We start from the raw sequence: 25376 nt of genomic DNA, 5'->3' as shown, positions 1-25376 counted from the left end.
TGAAAATATGTTTATAGTAATATTTGTTTTTTCTGTATTACTTTCTTTTTATGACACTTTGTGTATCTTCCTCAGTATCAAACAGGATTATCATAATCATATAACAAGAATATTAGTGTCTTATAGTAATTGTCAGATTTTCAAATTTAGTTATTAAGTATAAAAAATTAAAACTTAAGTAATGTACATATTGATAACAAAAATTAAATTCTGTTTTGAAAAATGCGTAATTAGGAGTAAGGAACTGTTCTTGTAGTCTGTGACCTTCATCAGTGTATTTTTTTTTTTTTTTTTTTTTGGTCTCTAAGCCAAAAAATGTTGGATGCCCCTATTTTATTGGTTTCAGTCTTAATAGTTACATCAGGAACAGAATTCCAATGCATAATGAAGTTTGTACTTTCAGTATGGCCATGTTATCGAGTAGCTCTATTTAAAATACAAAAAAAAAAGTAGCTTATTCCTTGATTTGAGACATACAGGGTGAGTAGCTGTTAAGAAGAAAAGTAATGATGAGAGTGAAAAAGAAAACCCAGTTTTTTGAAGTAGAGGTTGCAATATTTGTGATGTGCTTATGTTCATTCAGGGTAGTCCCTAATAGAAATATGTAATCTTGTCTAGAAAGCTAAGTGTCTTTGAAGATGAGCATAGGAGTAATAGATCCTTCTTTGTGAGAAATAAGACAGGACTTAGTTTTAGAAGGATATTTAAACCAGTTTATTAACCCCATTATAAATTAATGCAGTCCCAACTGAAGATAGTCTAAGCAAAAATGAAAAACCTTTATAGAGTTTCTTTAGTTAGGGAATCTAATCCAGGTCTTTCCAAATGAGTGGCAAAGAAATTATGCTATGGAGACTCAAACTGACTGAAAATAAAATCAGAACTCAAAATTCTCTAGGGATAATTTCTTTTAATAATAGGAATTAAACACACAAGCTGAGTGGTTTAAGAACATTTTAAATCAGGTAGCTAATGTCTTCTAAACCCTGCAGAACAGTTCTGGGTATCAACAGAGTTCTATAATATTAGCCAGATCAGATTAATGCCATCAATAGCAGATTGTACATTACATCAGTCTATAATCTAGTTATTATAGTCAAAGCACAATAAGTACTATACAGATGCTGAACATGTATATGAACACAACAGTATACAGCTTACGGTAGGCCATAAGGCCAAAATAACTTTTAAAGACTAAAATAGGCCTACAAGGCCAGACCCTGGAAATAAACATATAATTAGTAATAAAATATGAATATAATACAATGATGATTTTGTAGTTAACTATTGGTGTAGAGATACATTGAAAGGGACTTTTTCAAGGGCTAACCCTCTCAATATATCCCACCAATAATTAACAGAGCTATCTGTTTCTGATTGCCATCTGCCTGTTTATAGTTGTCCAAATCTTAAATTTAATTTTGTAATTTAGTAGCAAACAGGCAAGATAACATTTAGCCCGACAGATACCTTCAAAACGAATATAAAGAAAAAAGAAGGCCAACTATAATTTTCAATTTCTGTTATGGTATTATTTTTTATTTATATAAAAGCAAGCTATAGCTAACATAAGGAAAAGGGAAGTAAGGATAAGTATAGTAATAGTACCTCAATTTCCCCTGAATTACTGTAATAGATCTTGAGATATGGGTGCTGCTGCTTTTGATTTAATATTATTTATTTAATTTAATTAGTTGGTCCTTTAGACTTCAGAACTGTGAGGGCACTAGTGTCACTAATTGTTTGGTATATAGTAACATGTGCTCAACTTTTTCATTCAGTAGTGTTTCATTCAGTAGTTAACAACTGACATAAATAAGTCAGTTGTTAACTACTGACTTATTTATTGGTTATTCTAAATTATCTATTCTTTATTTTAATTTATTATCTGTTCAGTATAGAACATTACCGTTTTGTGTAATGAGATAATTTATGATGAATCAGCTAGTTATTGGGTATTAGGAATTAGCCATTCCTCTAATTTTCTATATTATTCTATATTTTATCATTATCTTTATCTATTTAACACCATAAGGTGTCCTCTTACAGACATACCAAGATCCCTTACTAAAGGGTCGGGCAGTTACGCTCCCGGTTAAATCCCATGTACTATTATATAAATTTTTTATACCTGAAGATCTATTAGAGTAATTCAAGGGAAATTGAGGTACTATTACTATACTTATCCCTACTTCCTTTCTCCTTATGTTAGCTATAGCTTGCTTTTGTATAAATAAAAAAATAATACCATAACAGAAATTGAAAATTATAGTTGGCCTTCTTTTTTCCTTTTTCTATATATTCTTTTCAAAAGTATCTGTCAGGCTAAATGTTATCTTGCCTGTTTGCTACTAAATTATAACAAAATTAAATTTAAGATTTGGACACTGATAAACATGCAGATGGCAATCAGAAACAAGAGCTCTGTTAATTATTGGTGGGATATATTGAGAGGGTTAGCCCTTGAAAAAGTCCCTTTCAATGTATCTCTACACCAATAGTTAACTACATAATCATCATTGTATGTATGTGTGTGTGTGTGTGTGTATATATATATATATATATATATATTTTTTTTATTACTAATTATATGTTTATTTCCAGGGTTTGGCCTTATGGCCTACTGTATGCTGTTGTGTTCATATACATGTTCAGCATCTGTATAATACTTATTGTGCTTTTACTATAATAACTGTATATATATATATATGTGTGTGTGCTTCAATATTAGGATTAAATACAGACTCATGTATCATCATTGGAAATCCATGTATTCTAGATCAGTTTGTGGTATGGAAAACATTAAATACATTATGTGAGTGTGTACTCTACAGTGCTTGTGGCTGGCTAACTACAGCCCTAAGTGAAAAGCCTTTCAAGAAATTCCTCTAGTTATCAAAATAATTTGAAACCAGGCCATCCTCAGTGAATGTCAGTATCAAAGCTATTTTACAGTTATAATCAGGAAAAGCCAATAAAAGAAAATTTTCATTTATTAGAAAATAAAACCAGAAAATTTGGAAACCATTGAGAAAAATTACTGAATTTGAGCAGATAATGACTCTAAATGTGTGTTACTTTGACTCTCCACAATATTAGTATCTTCAGTTTGTAAGATTGCATAGTTTTGTACAGCCACCTTAAAGTTCAAGATTTAACAACAAATAGTTTGCTCAGACTTCACTCTCCAAATTACTTAATAAAAAATATGAATTGTTTATAGGTTAATAAGATGAATATGTCAAAATGGTATATAATTTTGGGAATAAGCAGGACTGTTTTTTTTTTTTTTTTGTGTATGCTTTCAAGCAGTGTTTAATATTAACAATGCATTTAATTAAAGATATCCTAATGGTGTAATTTTTTAATCCTCATTTTTCATGCTGTGAGCTTTCATCTTTTGAGTAAAGTTGTATGAGGATGCAATTAATGATTTTTTTTTATCATGATTTTTAGCTATTCATGTTTCAGTGATAATACAATGGCCACCATGGGATGGCAGCAGACTCCCCAGCCTGGTCCTCCTCCTCCAGGACATGGTCCACCACCTTCTCAGAATCATCAGGGAGGACAACAGCAGCTTTCTGTGGTCACGACAGTGTGGGGTGTCACAACAAGTACACAAAGTGGTCCTGTAGCTCACAGTTCTTTTGGAGGTACCACCAACACTACTATGGCACAAACACCATATTCCCCAGCCCAGCAAGGTTATCCAAGTGGACCTGGTGGGATTCCTCCAAAGCCATATCCACCCCCAGGAATGGCATCAAGGCAAAGTGCCCCAGGATATAATGGGTAAAGAAGCTGTCTTAATTTATGCTTGTGTTTTGGTTATTTTTTGAACTCTGATTACCTGAACTGCACAGGACCATGAAAATATTACAAAAGTATGCATTCAGATGATTAGAGAAATGTATTTTATCAGTTTTTATTATGTATTAAATTTATTCATGAGTACATTATATTCAGATGCATTGAAAATTTAGTTTAAGCAGTGCAATATTCTAATTTTGGAAAGTGTATTGGGAACGTAATTTCTTGCAAGTAGATTTAATACTTGTTTCTTAATTTAATTTTTAAAACGTTTACTTTAATGTGTTAAATGATATTATAATTACATTTTAGTAAAGAAGCACAGTTGTATAGCTTGCATTATACTTTACTCATAAATTTCAGTATTAACCTGAAATCCAAGAATAATATTTTTAAACAATTCTTTAAATAAAAAAAAAATTTAAACTATGTGCTTCAATACTATTTTTGCCTAGTATGGAATTTTGCAGTATTTTTGTTGTGGAGAAGTAATTCTGTGTGCGTTGGAATCGACATTCTATATTTTTATTTAGAACAAGTTCCTTGAAATTCACTCAATGGAGAGTTTACAGGGTGAATGATTTAACTATTTATGAATATGACAATAGAATGTTTTCTATTATCAAAACTGGTATTTTGGCCATTGTCATTGAAAATTAGAAATGTAACTTTTCCATGAAATGAAGATGATACAAGTTATTGTATGGTATATAATAATTATTATTAATAATAAGTGATAAAATTAGTGTTAAATACATGTATATGTTAAGTTATTTTAAATTAGTCAAATATAAGTTATTAGCTACATAATGAATATGGGAAATAGTGTTTATCTTATTTATGTAAATAAGATAAACACCATTTCAGTATGTGATGTGTAAAATTGAAGAAAGAATTAATTTAAGTTCATTCATCAGTCAAATTTAAATTTTAGAGGATTTTTTTAATCCCTTCATAATTTAGCATCTGACAGTTACCACTTTTTAAAAATTTTCTGTTTTTTTTTAAACTTTTTTTTTTTTTTTTTATTTGCAAATGAAATTATCTTGCTACATATCTTTCCCAACCAGTTTTCTCTGAATTATGATACAGTATTTTCTGTTTGCAGTTTGATTTATTAGTTACAGATTGTTAACTATTTGGCATCTGACAGTTCCGTGCAGTAGAATGAGTGTTTTTTGGTGAATTAGCTGCAATGTACCCAACACCTTTCATCTAGCAGTCATCATCAGTGGCACATTATAATTTGGCCCTTTGCATCTGTTATGTATTTTTTTTAAAACTACCCTTTTTTTTTTTTTTTTTTTTTTTTGAATTGAGAGAAGGGGGAACTGGTATATAATGTAAGGATTAAAAAAAAATATATATATTTATAGTGCACAAGAAATTAAGTAGTAAAATGCCATTTTCAATTCAACAAAAAAACTGAATTTTTTTTTTTTTTAGTGTTTGACAGATGTCATGCAACTAAATGTGTACCTTTCAGGGATGCAACCCACAGAAGGTTAATAACTCAGTTAATTTTAATGAAATTTGAATTAGGGTAGTTTTATTGTAATTAAATCAGCCATAAGCTGGCTGATTTGTATTATTTAAAAAGATGAAATGTAGCATTAAATATAAGGCAATCATTATCTAGCATATTTTAATTCCAACAATTGGTGATTATCCCAACATCTCTTGGCTTTGTTTGAGGTAATATTAAGGAGGCTAGATTGATCTTCGTGATAGTATTGATATTAGGAGATCACTCTCATTATCAAAATTTAATTAGATTTTAATTAAATAAATTGGTCAGTTTGAATAAATTAAATTTAAATATTAAAGCAATTAAATTTAATTAAGTTAATTTGCTCTAAGAACAGCTGATTATGTTAATAAGAGAAATAATATAAAAAAGCTTGAACATAGTGATTTGTTTTTGATAGGCAGTTTCTAAAACTTCTGAAATCCTTGTTAACCAAAATCTTTTCCCTCTAAATATTTTCTTTAATAATTACATAGCATGAGAGATTCCTTGTTTGGCTCAGTTTGTTGATAACATTAATTTGCTGTTTAAAAGAAACTAGCTGGAATTGTTTCATTATTGAAAGTTTCTTAAATGATTTTCCTTTTAACAGTAGGGTTGCACATGCATATGTGTATATGTTGTGTGTTTAAAAAATTAGGTTGAGAAGATCCTGGGTTGTACATGAAGGTTATTCACTGTATTCAAAACTTAATTATTAGTATAATACAGGCCATCATCTATGTTGAGATTCAGTACTTGTGTTGGCCTACTAAGCAAATAAGAGTACTATGCACTTTTACAAACCTGAGATCAATATTTAAGCCTTTGAGGTCACTGTGTTCCTTGAAGAGTTATTCAACCAAAGCCTGACTGAATGATTTTTGTTGCTGTTGTTATACTTGCAGCTAGGCCAAATGCTATAGTGAGTCCTTCTGTTAAGAACAGTTAAATTAATATTAGTCAAGCTTACTGCCTTCTTTCTTGTTTATATAGACAGTTGTATGAGTTTGATATGTTTTGGCCCACTTAAGCTTTAAATAGGTCAGGCCAGGTGAGACTTGAATAGATACTGTATACTGTACCTAGAAAACAGTCTTCCTTTGTGTGGAGCAGCTAATTTTGATTCCTGCTGGCTTCCTCCTCATACTCCACCCACATTCAATATTTATTAATGTTAGAAACTTAAACTTTTGTTTTAAAATATCCTATTTGATGGTATTTTCAAATTTCTAGAATAGTTTTTCCTGGGGTGAATAGGTTTATTAAAAAAAGGGGAAAAGTAACCCATTTCATTAGCATTAGACTGTACTAAAATATTTGCCATATGGAAAATCAAATTTTCTTTAAATATAGTGATTTGGTATTTACAGTTAAGAATATGTTTAGGATATAAATGAATTATCATTTTATAATTCTCAGAATTGTGCATTCAATCAGGAATCTATATTGATTCATCAGAATCTGACATTGAGTTTTAATTAATAAAGATATAATAAGCTTTTATATAAATATTTTATTAATTTATATGATTTTAATACACAATCTTAATATATAAGGTTAAATTAAGTTTAAATATTCATTAATTAACTAACATTAAATAACTTTTTGTGTGATGGCATATTAATTTTAGTTAATGTTATGAGGAAAAAAGATTAAATAATTAAATTGCAATTTTGAATTCATATTGGCTGTATAATGCAAGAGTTGGAGGCTTTTGCTGCATCAGCCATGTGCGCGTGCGCGCAAACACACACACACACACACACACACTACTATACTATGTGAGATGGTAACAGAGTAAATGATAAATAAATTGAGTCCTATTTAAATAATTTGAAGTTTTTTGATTGATGCTCTCAGGTAAATCATTCTTATGATTTAGACAAAGTTTTCATGGTATTCTTCTGATCTAATTTTTTGCTGGGTAATATTACTAATACAAAAATGAACGCTTCAACTTAATATTTCCTCATTAATCTTCTTCAAAAATTGGAACGTAAGTGGGGTGGGATGTCTTATATACTCTGTTCTTAAAGTTGGGAATTTGATGAGAGAATAGATTAATTACTCTTTTAAATTGTAATGAATTGAAAATTACAAATGATAAATGTATATATTCATTGTTTAGCCAGTTAAACAATGAATTTCTTCAGCCTTTTCCTTTTTGTTACATCAATATTTTTTGTTAAAAGTGATTTTTTTGATATGTTTGGAATATAGTTTAACAAAAGAAACTAGTAGTAATGGAGCTATAAATTTTTTCTGAATTTGAACAACTTAGATTGGCATCAGACAGCATTTTATAGCTTTAAAAACTTTAGTTTTCTAAGCAAAGGATCATAGGAAAAATGATAGTGGTCGTTGTGCCTTGTAAAGAATCTTATCTGTGTGTAGATTTGTTTACAGATATTCTGACAAAGTTAATGCTTATCAGATTGATAAATTGGCATTTTTATCAATTTTTTAATTAACTTTTTGTAAAGAGAATTTTTAGGGCTTGCTGGGAAGGTGGGGAGGGAGGGGGGAAAAGAGAGAGAGAGAGAGAGAGAGAGAGAGAGAGAGAGTTAAACTTTGCTCATTTGAATCTGCATGCTACCATGAAAAATGTATGGCCTATTGTTAACTGGACACTGTTATGTGACAACTTTAAAAACAAATTCATTGTTCTTAAAGTAGTGACAACATTATTCAACAATGAGCTATGCATTTTTTGTGGTAGTGTGTGGATTGAAATGAGCAATGTGTATATACTTATTAACATACATAGAATTTTTTTCTTTATAAACAAATAAAGAAAATAATACTTAAGATTTTAAAAATATAATTCTAAATTTGTATTATATAAAACTATTTACATATGTAGGATTCCTTTTCAGTTTTATTGTTTTGACACCAGGCAGGAACATTATAGTTAGATGTTGTTTTATGTACATGTTTTTTAAATTGGTCTGCATGAAGTTTGCCTTACTGTAATTTAACTACCTAGTTTAAAAATTGAAACCCCAACAGAAGTACAAAGCAGTTGTTAATGTGTAATAAAAAGTGGCTCTGCTGTTAAAGTAAATCTCCTTTTCAGGGTAAATTTTTTTTATTAACTGACTTTCATATGTAAGTTATGAAGAAATGGTGATCAGCTTCATGTGCACTTTGTGTTAACAGGAGATAAATATCCTTGCTTTGAATTTCAGACTTGCATATTCATTTAATATGTTAAGTAGGTATTGCTTTTCACAAGTACAATATTTAAAAATGTACAGTCATAATACGTTTAGAATTTAGTAAATACTAAATTCTAAATGTAAATTGCCCAAACTTTATGGGATGATAAAATTGAAGTAATTCAGGAACCTGTTTTGACTGAGGTTGTACAAATATGCTTTTTTCAAACTCATTAATCATTACAACTATATTTAAATATTCTATTGGTAAAGAAGCTTTACACTTTATATAGCAGTTGTGTATGATATATACCGACAAAACAAGTAGTAGTAGTTATCCTTTAAAACAGTAATTATCCTAATTATCCATAAGCGTGGCAGCAAGTGATGGTAGGATAAGTGTACAACACCCACACTCCTACTTGTTTCTTAATCACATGTAACCTTGGGATCATCAGGAGACCCAGATTTGCATCACATGTAACATAGCCTCCTCCTGAGCTTTCAAGGTTTTATGCCAGAATGTTCAGATCAAGCAAAACCCACTGTCCCAAATAGCTGACTGAAGGTGAGTGAGTTTTTATTGGGTCAGTTGGCTTGCTGAGTCCTGAAGAACACAAGGACATCACCAAAGTATTTGACAGTTGTAACATAATGTGTATGGCACAATAGTATTTTCTTGAGATCTCTGAATTATATGATCTTAACTAGTTTCTATTTATCAACAAGAGTATTTTTTGTTAATTGTTTAAGAAAACTTCTTAAACAATAATAAAATATCTATAACTGTAAAAAATTTAAATTGATGTGAGCATTCGTTTTCACGGAATTGTGAAAAATTAATTGTAAATATGTTGCTGATACAACACAGTGTGCTTGAGTGTATGTGTTGCAAATCAGTTTTTTTTTTTTTTTTTTTTTTGAAGCTTATGAAATATTTGCTTACTTTTAGAAAACATTTATTCTTTTATTCTTTAACTTATTCATTGTATATTGATTTTAATGTGAACATAATGATAAATCACATTTATAAAAATTAATTACTATAATTAATAACTGCTCTTATACCAAGTGAAATTAATAATATAGTTATTAAATTTATAGCTCAAAACTATTATGCACTTACAGTGATGTTTCAGGCATCTTACTGATACCCATCATCAGACAATGCTGTTAGGGGTAGAAAATAAAAAGGGTTACAATTTGGGAACATTGTAATTAATTATATTCCAATAAACATTAATTGTGAATTTTAAGTCTAGAGGATTTTTGGTTAAATTTCCATTTTGGTTACACTAGAAACAGAAATTTAACCAAAGTATAAGAATGGTTATTAATTATAGTAATTAATTTTCATGAAAAACAACCTCATAACTTCTCTCCCTAACCAAATTAAATGTGATTTAATATAAAGTTAAATATAATTAATTCTGTTCATGATTATTTTAAACAGTAACTGATATTTTTGTTTTAAATTTGTTATATTGGCCATCCTGCATATGTTGGGATGATTTTTAAATCTTAAACTTATGTCTGTCTTTTTTTTTTTTTTTTTTTTTTTTTCCCCACATAGGGGAAAAATTTGAAATGCTAGTATTTTATATTCCTGGTGGAAAGAACTTAGTAAATTTTCTTTCATTAAATTTATTTATTCATTTTAGTTTTGCGGTTTCTTTCTCTCATTAAAATTTAAAGTTTGCTAACCCAATAATTTAATTATCTTTCTTTATTCTCTCTTTTATAGATATGGACCAACCCCTTCTTCCATGACAACTGGTATGGGAGGTTCCATCCCAAGCACAGGCCATGGTAATGGTAATGAGTACCAGACCTCTCATTCAGCATTGAGTGCAGCTGCTCTGGTTGCTGCAGCTGCCACTGCTACTGCTACAGCAACTGCTAGTGTTGTAGCATTACAGGAAAGACAGCAACATGAAGCAGCTATTACTAATCAGTATGGACAGGTAGGAAAATATTATACCAAATAATTATTTCATAAAGTTTGTCATTTTTAGCAGTAAAATGACTTTTTTACTTATATTTTATCATCACTATTATCACTGACAATGTATAGGTTTTGTTGATCATTTAGATCGGTTTCCTGACTATATGAATGCCACACACATGAGAATTTAAATAAATGATTTAAAAAAAAAAAAAAAATACTGATAGCGTTAATCATCTGAATGTAAAGTAATAGTGGGAGTTACTTAAATATAAAAATGTTGTAATTTCTGCCACATAATGGATTCATTGAAAATACCAGTATATAACTTTCTGTGAAATCCACAGTAATTATTTTCTGTTAGCTTTCTTTTCTTATATTTTAGGTCCAAGATTAAAGTTGATTTTCCGCCTGACATTAACCTTCTAAGATATTTAGTCATCAGACTAATTTGTGTGTTATTTTAAATTTGGAACAGAAAGAGTGGACTTAAAGAGTGAAAACTAAAGATGAACTGAGAAGTTAGGATTAGTATTGGACATTCAGTGCAGCAAAGCCAGACACCTTTGAAATTCTCCTCAACTACCCATGGAATTAACTTATTCCAATGATTAACATCTTGCTGACTAAAGGAAAATTTCCTACAATCCAGTTTGAAATTCTCCCCCCCCAATGCATAGTTTGAATTTATGCTCCCTGGTTCTAGTATCACTTAATGTTAAAATATCACTATTTATTTTAACACCCCCTCCCCGGGACCTTTTAAACCTGTCAGATCCTCTATAACATATCTAGTCACCAACTTTTTAACATTTTAAAAATATGCAGTATCAAAACTGTATATTTTTCTGATGGAATCTCTGCAAAGTGAAGATCCCATCAGAAATGATCACCACTGCTGTATTATGATATAATATTTCATATCATCTACCCCTCATCAATCTTATCAGCTCATTACAATGTGGATTTCATACTGGTAGATCAATTCTAGATGTGTTGATTCAAACAGAAACATGTGACTGTTTGAATCAACACATCTACAATCTTGTGCTGTCTGGTAGTATTTCATGCATGGCAAGGTAGCATTTGTTTTATTTATACTGTCACTGAACTATGTTCTATACTCGATTGTTCACATACAAAACTAATTCAAACTTGTTACAGTATTAAGTAACAATATGCTGATGAGGCTAGTGGAGCCAGACTTGTTCGGGGCTGCTGGGTGGATTTTCTTGTTTATTGATTTGAAATTGTTTTTCTGGGTCTTTTGATTTAAATTTAGTAGTATAGCATTATTTTGTGATTTTCTGATTAATCTGGTGTATTTATTCTTTACTCGGCCTTGTAATTGCATAAAAGTATCGGTAAGGGTATCAAATCCATGTGTTACAAGTTGCAGCTCTGCTGAATGAGAAGTTTTTTAGCCATATTTAGCTGCTTTGTTGACCAATTGTTGCATCAAATTGTTTTCTATAAGTGGCTTATAGACCTGGTCAGGATCGTTGGTTTGTTCTGGGTTGGGATGGCGAGATTTGGAAGTTGATTGATGCTTGGGTGTCCATAGATTTGCCGTTCATGGCTTGCCGCCTTTGTTGTGTGACAATGTGTCCCGAACTAGATAGCATTAGTATAGTATGGTATATAGTGTTGATATTGTCAATTAATCGGTGAAGTCTATTAATTTTGTTGAACTTCGTTGTCGATTGAATTGTGCTTTGACTAAATACATATAACGACTTGGATTACAAACGCGGTATGGTTAACTAATACATGGCTTGATATGGAGGTTATATAAGGGGAACTCGTGGGTGGTGCTTGATACTGAAAAATATATATAGCGTTATGGCTGTGTTGGGATGCAGGTTTGGGGTTTTGGTTTTGTACTGAAATTGAAGTTTTGTTGAAATTGAATCGAAATCATGACTTGGACCGGAGCAGCGGAGCGGGAGGCTCGGGCTGATGGGAGTACTGTGGCTCAGGAGAACTGGGGGGGGGGGGGAAGTTGCCCTCTGAATTGCAGCCTTTTGAAGTGCACTGCTTGCATGATGTTTGTGGAGCAGTCGGGTGCGGGACATGTTGCCATGGGACATGTGTGTGCACGATCCAAGGAGTGTAACGAAATCAGGCAACAGCTCAGCGTTGTTATGGGCCTATATGAGAGCTTGAAGGACAGGGTTGGATGCCCCCTTGAGCATCTATATTGAGGAGCTCATCAAGCTCTCAGCTGCCCACATCTGAATTGCAGCCTTTTGAAGTGCACTGCTTGCATGATGTTTGTGGAGCAGTCGGGTGCGGGACATGTTGCCATGGGACATGTGTGTACCAAAACAGCGGCAACCCCCAAGGCAGAATGCGCTGGTTCCACAGGAACTAGTAGTGGTTGGTTACTCTATTGTCAGGGAAACGGGGAACATGCTTTGTAAAAAGGATAGGTGGAACAGGACCAGGGTATGTCTGCCAGGGCAAAGGTTGATGATGTTGGGGAGCGGATATCATCTTTTAGGGGCACAAAGGGTGATGTAGTTGTGCACGTTGGCACTGGTGATATTGGGAGTGGGAGACAGGCAGAATTACTTAACAAGTACAGGTCAGTGTTGAAAAAAAGCAGTGAAATAGGGTTTAATTTGAAAGTGCCTACAATTCTGCCCAGACACGATTGGAGGGAGTATATGATGAGAGCCTTGTTGATCAGTTTGGCCCTGGAAAGATTGTGCAGGGCTCAAGGGGTAGAATTTTTTTCAGCCCGGTCTGTACTTGTTAACAGGCGAGACTGCTTCTACAGGGATGGGATACACTTAAATAGAAAGGGTGCAAGAATATTTGCTGATGCTCTCGAGGCAGTGTTAGGTGGGTCGGAAAACTGCTAGCTTGGGGGGATACAAGGACTAATAGATTAACAGTAGCCACTGGCAGAGGTGAAAGTGATTGTTGCACTGCTTCTATTGGAATGAGCAGAAGCCTGAAAAACAAGATGCAGGATATTTCAGACACTGCTGGGAATCATTGCGGTACAAGTAAACACATGGGTTGTGTTAGGGTAGCTAAGAATAAGAACAGATACATGTATACTTGCACGTACACTAATGCTAGGAGTTTGGTAAATAAATTTGATGAATTTGAGGTATTGCTCAAAGCATCAAAGGCGGGTACTGTTGGGATATCAGAGACGTGGTGTCACGCAGAACTGGAATTTGGGGAGTACAACATCTACAGAAAGGATAGACAGGATAGGAGGGGTTATGCTATTAGTTAAGAAACACATAAAAACCAAGGAAGTGAAGCCAGTCGACATCGCTGGACAGTGCAGTGTCAAGTCCGTTTGGTGTGACAAGCATTGGGAGATCAAAATTGAGAGTAGGAATGTGCTATAGGCCTAATGACTCTGATGAGTATAATAAGAAACTGTACAGGGAAATAGAGTGGGCCAGTAAATCAGAGAGTCTTATAATGGGGGATTTTAATTTCCCAGATATTGAGTGGAATTTGTGGGTTGGTCACTCACACACTAGCAAGGCTTTTGTGGATTTATTGGATGATTGTTTTCTACATCAGCATGTTCGGGAGGCAACTAGAGGGAGTAATACTCTTGATCTGATTATTAGTAGTGATTCTTCATGCATTAAGAATCTGCAGATAAAGGAACCACTAGGTGGTAGTGATCACAGTGTGCTGAAGTGGGATTTACTCAAAGAGGCAACTACCATCAGGGGTAAAAGGAAGGGTTTTTGCTTTCATAAAGGTAACTACAGTGGTCTGAGACTGTATTTAAATTCGGTGAGATCAACTGATGATGTTACCAACAGCAAATTCAAAATGGAAGCATTCAAAGAACTTATCTTGGAAGCTACTAGGCTTTACATACCAACTAAAAAATATTGTTCAAGGTTTAGGCCTAAATGGATGTCTGATGAACTAATGAGACACAGGGCAGAAAAGAAAAATGCATGGGATACATATAAATTAACATGCTACACAGAATCCTATGATAGATATAAGCTGGTCTATAACCAAGTCACAAAGGAGGTAAGGCAGATTATGAGAAATCTTCGGCAAAGGATGCAAAGAAAAACAGCAAAGAGTTCTTTACTCATGTAAACTCTAGAAGGAAGGGGATGAATCAGATTGGTCCACTTGATATCGATGGTTCAACTGTTGATGATCCTGCTCAGGTAGCTAACAAACTAAATGAATATTTTGCCTCGACATTCACACATGAGGAGTTATTCAGCGAGGGGAATGCCAGAGGTGTAGTCAACTCTGGCAGTAAGCTAGATAATCTTGTAATAACTGAGAGTAAAGTGGAGGAGAAATTGTTGAAGATAAACACAAGAAAGGCACCTGGGGTGGATGGTATCTATCCAGTTATATTAAAGGAAGTAAGCAAACCCTTAGCCATAATTATGAGAGCTTCCTTGGACTCAGGGTAGGTACCCATAGACTGGAGATGTGCAAATGTGACCCCAGTTCACAAAGGAGGAAAAAGGCTGATACAAGTAATTATTGACCTGTGAGTTTAACTTCTGTTTCAGGAACATTTAATGGAGGCACTGGTTAAAGAAGCACTGCAGGATCATCTTGACAAGACTTCAGTAATAGCTCGGACACAGCATGGTTTTTTTAAGGGGAAGGCTTGCCTGACCAATTTGATTGGATACTATGATGCAGTCACAAAAGAGCTGGATGCAGGGAATAACTTTGATATTATATACTTGGATCTTAGAAAGGCTTTTGATACTGTTGCACATGTAAGACAGCTGCACAAATTGGAGCAGTGTGGCATTGGAGGCAAATTGCTGCTATGGATAAAGGGGTGGTTGAGGAGGAGAAGACAGAGAGTGGTAATCAATGGACACTGCTCATCATGGAACAATGTTATTAGTGGAGTCCCTCAGAGTTCAGTGTTGGGTCCTTTATTGTTTTCTGTATTTATAAATAATATTGATGATGGTATATCAAGCTTAATGTCCAAGTTTGCAGACGATACAGAGGTTGGCAGGGTTGTTAAGGACATTACTGACGCTATTCTGCTGCAACAGGATCTGGAAAGTTTGAACAGATGGACTGAGAGGTGGCAAATGAAGTTTAACATTGACAAATGTAAAGTACTACATATAGGAAACAGCAACCACAGAGCAACATATTAACTCTGTTGTACTACACTGAGTGTGGTAGAGAATGAAAAGGACCTGGGGGTAATTGTGTAGGCAGATATGAAGTTCTCTGAGCAGTGCAGATGGGCTGCAAGAGTAGCTCATGGTGTCTTGTCAATGATATACAGGAATTTTTCTAGCAGGGATAAGGAGGTGATTATTCCATTGTATAAGGCAATGGTCAGGCCACACCTTGAGTACTGTATACAGGTCTGGAGGCCTCATTTCAAGAAGGATGTAGAGCTGCTGGAACAAGTACAGAGAAGGGCAACAAGATTAGTGAATGGAACAAAGGGTTGCTCTTATGACGAAAGGCTTAAGTTTTGCAAATTACAGTGTCTGGAGACTAGGCACCAGTGAGGTGATCTGATAGAGGTGTATAAAGCCTTGAATGGTTTGAGCATGCTCAATACTGATGGGATTCTTCCTCTTGCTCAGAATAATAACCTGAGAGGGCATAAATTCAAATTGAGGAAAGACAGATGTAGGATAGATGTTCGGAAATTTGCCTTTAGCCAGCAGATAGTTGGTTGGTGAACAGACTTCCATCCCTTGTTGTTGGAAGTTGATAGCCTAAATAAATTTAAGGCTTAGCTGGACAGGTATTTCGAACGACCGGAGGGGTGAAGTGGAAGTGTTTTTTTTTTTTTTTGGCTGATGCTGCATAAGCTTGCTTTCTTGCATCATATGGGGCGCCTCCGTAGCCAGGTGGGAAGGAGCAGCAGTGCATAGCACACGCTTCTTGATTAGACCGGGGTTCGAGCCCGTCACCACCAAATATGGAGGATGCGGAAAGGTCAGGAATGATCACCGCATATCCCCGAGCAATATGGCCTTAGTTGCTAATGCTCCTAAAAACCAAAAAAAAAAACAACATCTTGCATCATATTCCTCTACTAATGCTAATGCTATATTTTTTTATATTCTTTAGGATTGTTCTGTTATGCTCTAGGACTAAAATTAATAGAAATTTCAATTATATAATGGCAATCAACATAAAACTAGGTTTTCCTTAATGTTCAGGAATAACATAATATATAATGACATGGGTTAGTGCAATTGTATTTTTATATTTAACAAACTATGCATACAGTGATCATCTACCAAGGTAGATGGATTGGCATAATTTAATTATATCTCATATTGTGAATACCTTTTAAGAGTTGCCATGGTATTTATGGAACTACCTCGAATAAGTAACATTTCACCAATGGAGAAGACTATTGTTACTTATTCTCGGTGAATACCACTATCCAGGTGGTACCGTTTCAAGGCTATTTGGCCACTTTTCGGTGGGTAGGCAGGTACCCTGGTGTTGCAATAGTGACAGCTCAGTTATGAAGTATAACTCCACAATGAGAGATGCCTGTTGGTGTGCACTGATTTAGACTAAAGGATATTTTTGCCCAAACTGTGAAGGAGTTTAATGACATATGGGTTAGTGTAATTGCATCATTTTTATACCTAATAAACTACTATAATATGTAATATTTGTGTCATCAGGGTAAATTGCATGTATGCGAGATGCAAAATCCTGGAGGAAACTGGACACCTTCACCTAAGAATAGCTAAGTGAGTTCCAAGTGAAAAGACAGAAGTCCAGTAAGAAATGAACCCATATTTTTGAAAATGGATAATGAATGATATAGCCACTATACATGAAGGACAGATTTACAGTAGAATAAATAAATATGAATAATGATTTGAATTGTTTTTAAATTTCTGTCACTGTGGATATTTATAGAATTTTATATATAGTTTATATGGTTACCAATAGACAATAAATACTTTTATTAATTATACGTAATGAGATATCAGAATTATGTTACTTCTGAATTCAGTAAAATCCTACTTGTAGATAGTGTGCCATCTTAATATTTTGAAAGACAGAGGAACTTGAAATTGCATTAAATCTAGCTCAATATTTGTGCCGCTTGTTTAATATATATATATTTTTTATTATTATTATTATTTACAGGTGTCAAGTATGCAGGGACAACAGCAATATCAGCCAGGCTATGGACCACCTAATTCTCAAAGGGTTCCTTCAAATTCTAGTATAAGCAGCTCCATGAATACTCCTATGGGGACACCCATGGGAGGCCCAATGAATAATATGTCAAGTCAAATGCCTGGCAATATGAACTCTATGAATAGTTCGATGATGAATATACCTAACTCTATGACTCCAATGAGTACTATGAACTCTCCTATGTCAATAAATGGACCTGTTGGTATAAATACTCCCATGAATAAAGCTGCAATGCAAAGTGTACAACCGATGAGTGGACCAACCCAGCCCCATCCAGCAATGTATGGAAGTGGATCGCCTGGAGTTGGCCCTCAAGTTCGTAGCCGACCCACCCCTTACTCTTCTCCACAGCAGCACATGGTGCAGAAAAGGCCTGCTCAGTATACTCCTATGGTGCAACAGTATGGTCCAGGAATGCAACCCTATGGTGCTGGGACACCACAACCAAGTTATACTCCAGTACAGGTAATGAGAAATCTCTTGTAATACTTTATTGCAATATGAGATCATATAATATAAGTAGTATGCAGAAATCTGTTTCCTGACATTTCTGGTTTGGAGGTCAACAGCATTATAAATTACTTAAGAAATAAAGATATGTTTGAGTATAAAAACTGTTTTAGGAAATAATTGCTAGTTTTACCAACTAGTCAAGAAAAAATAACCATGTACAGAGAAATCTGGTAACCACAATCTTTGGTAATGTCAGCTACTGATCATTTGAAATTACTGGCATTGCCAACTGTAAGAATAGCAATTAGCATGCTTTTTTATGATAGAAAAAAAATAGAAATATGGATAATTTATCATTCAAAGATCGTTTGGCCTAGAGTTGTTAAATCTTGATTACAATTTTCTCATATTATTCAGTCCAATTTATGTAATATTATGGCATTTTACATTGTGTGATGAAAAAGAATTGATTATATGTCTAGCTCATTTGTGGTCTGGTATGACCAATTTCAGTGCAGTCCATGAAGAGGTTTTTAGTTTTCATTCAGCAACCAGTTGTAGTTATGTTCTGAGGTCAGAAATAATCAGTAATGAAGAGAATGAATCAAATTTGAGAAGGAAGCTGGAAGGATTATAAAAGAGGTCTGAAAGAAAGGTTGAGAGAGAAGACAAATTCCTCTTCAGTATTGTCTGCGTCTTAGCTTTTATGTCATTACTGTAGTGATCAGTGAAATGGGACAACCTACTTAAGAATATCAGAGTTAAAATTTTTTTGTTCTCTTAAGTTCAAATTCTTTGGTCCCGAAAAATGTCCGTTATGCTTAATGTTTTATCTGTTTTAAAACATCCTCATTTAAATTGACTACATAAGTTCATTTTACTAATTATAACTACATGTTACATAGCTAATATATATATATATATATATATATATATATATATATATATATATATATATATATATATTTTTTTTTTTTTTTTTTTTTTCCAGTTCTCATAGTCATCACCCATATTGCCATATGTGTTAAGACTGAAAGCTAATTTACTAAGATATTTGAATGAGAAGCATTCAAAGAATTAATCTTGAACAATATTTCTTTGTTGGTATGAAATATTGTTCAAGATTTAGGCCTATATGGATGTCAGATGAACTAATTAGACATGTGACAGAGAAGAAAAATGCATGGGATACATATAAATTAACATGTGACACAGAAGCCTATGATAGATTGTTGTTTGTTATTTGGTTTTTAGGAGCATTAGCAACTAAGGCCATATTGCTCCAGGATATGCGGTGGTCATTCCCTGACCTTTCCGCATCCTCCGTATTTGGTGGTCATGGGCTCTAACCCCGGTCTAATCAAGAAGCGTGTGCTATGCACTGCTGCTCATGCCCACCCAGCTACGGAGGCGCCCTATGATAGATATAGCTGGTCTGTAACCAAGTTACAAAGGAGGTTAGGCAGGTGAAGGCAGATTACGAGAAATCTTTGGAAAAGGATGCAAAGAAAAACAGCAAAGAGTTCTTTATTTATGTAAACTCTAGAGGGAAGGGCATAAATCAGACTAGTCCACTTGATATCGATGGTTCAGCTCTTGATGATCCTGCTCAGGTAGCTAACAAACTAAATGAATATTTTGCATCTACATTCACACATGAGGAGTTATTCAGGGAGAGAATGCCAGAGGTGTATTCAACTCTGGCAATAAGCTATTTTGTAATAATCTTGTTTATTACTCTCAGTTATTACAAGATAATCTTGTAATAACTGAGAGTAAAGTGGAGGAGAAATTGTTGAAGATAAACATAAGAAAGGCACCTGGGGTGGATGGAATCTATTCAGTTATATTAAAGGAGGTGGCAAAGGAAGTAAGCAAACCCTTAGCCATAATTATGAGAGCTTCCCTGGACTCAGGGGAGGTACCCATGGACTGGAGATGTGCAAATGTGACCCCAATCCACAAAGGAGGATCAAAGGGAGAAAAAGGTAATTACAGACCTGTTAGTTTAACTTCTGTTCAGGAACATTAATGGAGGCACTGGTTAAAGAAGCACTGCAGGATCATCTAAACAAGACTTCAGTAATAGCTCAGACACAGCATAGTTTTTTTTAAGGGGAAGGCTTGCCTGACCAATTTGATTGGATACTATGATGCAGTCACAAAAGAGCTGGATGCAGGGAATAACTTTGATATTATATACTTGGATCTTAGAAAGGCTTTTGATACTGTTGCACATGTAAGACTGCTGCACAAATTGGAGCAGTGTGGCATTGGAGGCAAATTGCTGCTATGGATAAAGGGATGGATGAGTTGGAGAAGACAGAGAGTGGTAATCAATGGACACTGCTCTTCGTGGACTAATGTTATTAGTGGAGTCCCCCAGGGTTCAGTGTTGGGTCCATTGTTGTTTTCTGTATTTATAAATGATATTGACGATGATATATCAGGCTTAATGTCCAAGTTTGCAGACGATACAAAGGTTGGCAGGGTTGTTAATGTCAGTGCAGCAGTGTACTGTCATTAATGACACTAATGACAGTACACTGCTGCAACAGGATCTAGAAAAGTTGAGCAGATGGGCTGATAGGCAGCAAATGAAGATTAACATTTACAGATGCAAAGTACTATATATTGGAAGCAGTAATCCTAGAGTAACGTACCAACTCTGTGGTACCACACTGACGTTTGTAGAGAATGAAAAGGACCTGGGGGTAATTGTGCAGGCAGATATGAAGTTTTCTGAGCAGTACAGATGGTCTGCAAGAGTAGCTCATGGTGTCTTGTCAGTGGTATACAGGAATTTTTCTAGCAGGGATAAGGAGGTAATTATCCCCTTGTACAAGGCAATGGTCAGGCCACATCTTGAGTACTGTGTACAGGTCTGGAGGCCTCATTTTAAGAAGGATGTAGAGCTCTTGGAACAAGTACAGAGAAGGGCAACAAGATTAGTGAATGGAACAAAGGGTTGCTCTTACAAAGAAAGGCTTAAATTTTGCAAATTACAGTGTCTGGAGACTAGGCACCTGCGAGGTGATCTGATTGAGGCGTATAAAATTTTGAATGGTTTGAGCATGCTCAATGCTGATGGGATTCTTCCTCTTGCTCATAATAATCGCCCGAGAGGGCATAAATTCAAATTGAGGAAAGATGGTTGTAGGATAGATGTGCGGAAGTTTGCCTTTAGCCAGCAGGTGGTTGATCGCTGGAACAAACTTCCATCTGTCGTTGTAGAAGTTGATAGCTTAAATAGATTCAAGGCAGAACTTGACAAACATTTGGAGCGAGGGGATGTGTGAAATAAGGGGTGTGTTTTTTTTTTTTTTTTTTTTTTTGGCTGATGCTATATAAGCTTGCTTTCTTGCATCATATGCCCTTGCTAATGCTAAATGCTAATATATTTATTTGTCTTATGACATGGCCTTTCCCTATTCCAGACTTATTTAGTAAGGTTTTTATTTAAAAAAAAGATATATATATATTCTCTAATGGCATAGATCTCGCAGATAGAGTAATCTGCACCTTCGCAGGAAGTTTTTCTAGTATTGGAAAAACATTTTCCCCCACCCAATATAAATGACAGTTTTCAATTTTTGAAACTTCTGATGAGTTGTCATGTTATTGTATTACTTCAAACAGCACTATTTTGGAAAGTGCTACCCATTTGAAGTATATAATACCAAGGCAACTCATTTTGACGGTCTGCTACAGAGAATCTATCATTTATTTATTTATTTTTATTAATGCAAATCTCAGTTTATGAACATGGAGAGTACTTCATCTGAGCAATCTATGCCATTATAGAGAGAAAGAAAAATTTGCAGTTGAAACCATAAAGTCTCAAGTAAAGGGCATTGTATGTTTATAATTTGTACAAATGGATGAATTCCTTTTTATATGAAGGTTTTAAACCATGGTGTACTGGACATGCTACAAAAAGAAAAATTTTAAAATTTAAATATCTGTTAAGATTACATAAAAGTGAATTGTAATAGTCTTCTTTTATGATATGCACTTTTGATCTGCATCATTAATTTTTACTTGTAAAAGTGCATAAAAAATAAAAAAAAATTCTCTACAGTAGTGTTGGTGTTCAATGTGTGCAAACACCTGCTTCCGCGTTTGGCTTTATTTTGTTTTTTTCTTTGCATTGATGTGTTGGAAGCGAGGTAGCCAGGAATTTTTTTTTTTTTTTTTTCCCAGATAACAAGACTTGTTACTTAAAGATGTGTTCTTATTAACTGATATGATGTCAGAATTAAGAATAAAATTGCACAGTGCACCATCTCAACAATTTCTTGCTCTCTGTTTATGACAAGAAAAAACTAAATGATGTATAAAATCAATCATCTGCCCATTCTTGTTTTTTTTTTTTTTTTTCCCTGTGCCTGCTAGAGCATTAAGCTTATATTTTCAGGCTTGTTCTACCTGCTTTTTTGCCTTCATTTGGTTAAGAAGGCTGTTATTCTGAATTTTATTACCTGTAAAATATTTACTTATGCAAGTTTTACATACTTAGTGTGTAATTTACAATAGAATGGGAACAACTGATTACTTCAATGGTAATGTTTCCCCCTCTGGGATTCAAAATTAATTTGGAGCTCTCTTGAGATTTTTTTCTTAAGCAAGTAAAGCTATTTGTGCCCTTCAAAACATGTTTACGTGTTTTAGTTTTGTTCTGTGCTTACATACATTAGTTTCAAATTACTGAAAAATTTCTATACCTTAAGCATTTATATAAAGATAAAGTTGTTGAATATGACTTAATTTTCTACTTTTTTTTATTTGTTGTCTTTCATTTTATTTACAAAAAAGATATACTGATAATAAACAAAAAGGGAAAGTAATTTCATTTGGTTATTTCTTATTTGCTTTGTAGTAAATAAATTAAAGAGCAGATATTTCCTTACATTCTCTTTTTAAATTGAATCATTTATTTTTAATTTTATTCAGTTAATAATTGGATTGAATTATTTTCATATTGTTTCAATTTTATTAATACAAAATGTCATCCTTATAGATGACATTCGTATTAATAAATCTATTATTGGTATTATGCATATTTAATCCCACATTTGTGTATGGGAATAAATATGTATAACACCAATAATACTAATAAAATACTGTGCTTTCATATAATTAGTGCAAATTAGGAAAAAAAAACTATATCCACTTCATTTTGTACAATATAACATGTATTATGAAACTAGCATATTTTCTACTCTTAAATTCAGATTAATATGCTTTATGTTTATGATTTTAGGTAACTAGACTACAGTAATAAACAGACCAGATATTTTGAGCCCAAACAGCTTTTTGATAAAGCTAGTGATTTTTGTTTTTTGAAGATACCTTATCTACTCTGCTTTTTCACAGGCTGGAATGAAGAATATATGTGGTGTGACAATTTCCAGAATGACTATAGTTTTGTATCTGGTTGCCTGAGCATTGTGACATGATATGGAAGATGTCTCAGTGCTTGATAATGCTGCAGATTTAAATCGTCAAGTCAGTCTTTGCAAAGATGTTTTGTTTGATAAGTAAGAAGGTACTTTTTGGCCTATTCACAAAAATGAGTGAAGAAAGTGCAAAGCGAAGCTGTTGGGATTTTTTTAGAAGTTAATGGAAATGCAGCAATGAAAAAGTCTGGTGTTTTTGAGTGACATAAGTAGTTTAAAGAAGGTCAAGAGAATGCGAAAGATGAGGGGGAAAAGTAGTCATCTGAAAGATTGCATACTAGTGGAAGCATGAAGAGTGCAGATATTGGTTTGGTTAGGTAGGCATTGAAGAGTATGAATGATGGCAGAGGAATTAAATTTAGACCAAGAAATTGTGAGGAAGATTTTGACAGGATGTGGACTTGAAAAAAGCCTAACCCTTTCCAGAGTTGGCTTTTTTACTAGTGGTGGGCTCTGTGGAGTGAGTTTCTTTATGAAATGTTGCAATTCATAAAAATGAAAACTGTACATAAATGCTTTTAAATATTAATTTGTTCTTATTTTGACTTGATTGCCCAATATTGGGCAATCGAGGGACTATTTCTAGAGTGAAAGTGGCCATTAGTATGTTGAGTATATTATGTAGGTTTTATAGGGACATTCTCAGAATTTTACAGCACCACCTCGTATACACATTCTATAACATCCCAATGACTATTTTATTCAGCTATTTGTAAATATATGTTTGTGGCTAAATTATAGGCTTTGAAATGAAGGTAATAAAGTAGGAGAATATTATATTATGTTGAAAGTAACTTTGTATTCAGTTTATTTTTTTAAATTTTTAACGTACAAATTTAGAAATAACTTTTTGGTCTGCCTAGCAGAACCTCTTCTAAGAAAACAAGATGTGCCAGTAATTTGGATACAACTCTGGGAAATTGACATAATGCTCTCATTATTTTATCATTGGTCTCTTTCAGTGCTGTTAAACGTCATGTGAATCACTTTTAATGTCTGAACTAAGAGTCTGAACCTAGCTCTGATTAAGACCTTGTGATAATATAACCCTAAAAAAAATCTATATTCTGTTATATTTTGTCCAAATTTATAAGCAGTAGTAGACATTTTATTTATTTATATTTTAACTGTTTCAATTGCTATATATATTTTTTTAATCTTTATATATTAGTATTCAGCTGGTCAGCCAACGCAATATTCTAAGCAACAACAACAACAGTATGGACCAGGGCCTGGAATTCAGCAACAACCAATGCCCTCTCCTAACTACCTCGCCCAACAGCAAATGCGTCCAACTATGAGACAGCAGGCACCTTCTTATGGTAGCCAAGCAAGCCAGTATTACACACAGAATCAGATGAATGGAACACCTCAGCCAACTCATTATGATTCTCAGTATGGCACACAGTACCAACAACAAAATATGCAGGTATTTTTTCCCATTCTTGCCTTTCTATAAATTTAAATTGAATTACTCTATAATAATGCATGTGAGAAATAACAGTTGTCAACATCTGAAGTCTAAAAGTTGGATGCAATCATGTCTTTTACAGTGAATAGTTGTAAAATAAATCTAATCCTTTCAACAGGGACATATGTAGGTTGGGGTCCCCTGCAGTGTATAATTTTTTTTTTTAAATTTATAAATTTATAAATTTTCAGAATTAAATTTTTTTTTTTTAAATGGAAATTTCGTACATTAATGCTTTAAAATATTAACATGTTTTTATTTTTACTTTATTGTCTAACATGAGAGTAAAATTCCCTGTGAAAAATAAAATCAGAAAAAATCAGCTTTTTTATGAATTAGTATATATTAGTATATATTATAATATCCTCTACATCTACTTATGTAT

General features: G+C 33.6%; 1 protein-coding gene across 6 annotated transcripts in view; it reads left to right on the top strand.

Moving 5' to 3' along the window:
- The window catches only part of LOC150083530 (zinc finger MIZ domain-containing protein 1-like), a 346825-nt gene that overhangs the window by 286312 nt on the left and 35137 nt on the right, over positions 1–25376 (top strand). For 5 of the 6 annotated variants that reach the window (XM_090378057.1, XM_090378056.1, XM_090378059.1 and 2 more), the window contains 4 exons: positions 3457–3795; positions 10226–10445; positions 17555–18073; positions 24692–24949. In XM_090378057.1, the coding sequence (XP_090234183.1) occupies positions 3457–3795; positions 10226–10445; positions 17555–18073; positions 24692–24949 (1336 nt within the window). The remainder of the gene's footprint in view (positions 1–3456; positions 3796–10225; positions 10446–17554; positions 18074–24691; positions 24950–25376) is intronic. The other variant, XM_090378058.1, reaches the window with a different exon arrangement.

The sequence above is a fragment of the Mastigoproctus giganteus genome, chromosome 7 (genome assembly GCF_048544385.1).
Source record: "Mastigoproctus giganteus isolate SK-2022 chromosome 7, ASM4854438v1, whole genome shotgun sequence".
NCBI classification, from domain to species: Eukaryota; Metazoa; Arthropoda; class Arachnida; order Uropygi; family Thelyphonidae; genus Mastigoproctus; species Mastigoproctus giganteus.
Note: the sequence above shows the minus strand (reverse complement) of the source record. Positions and strands in the feature narration are given on the sequence as shown.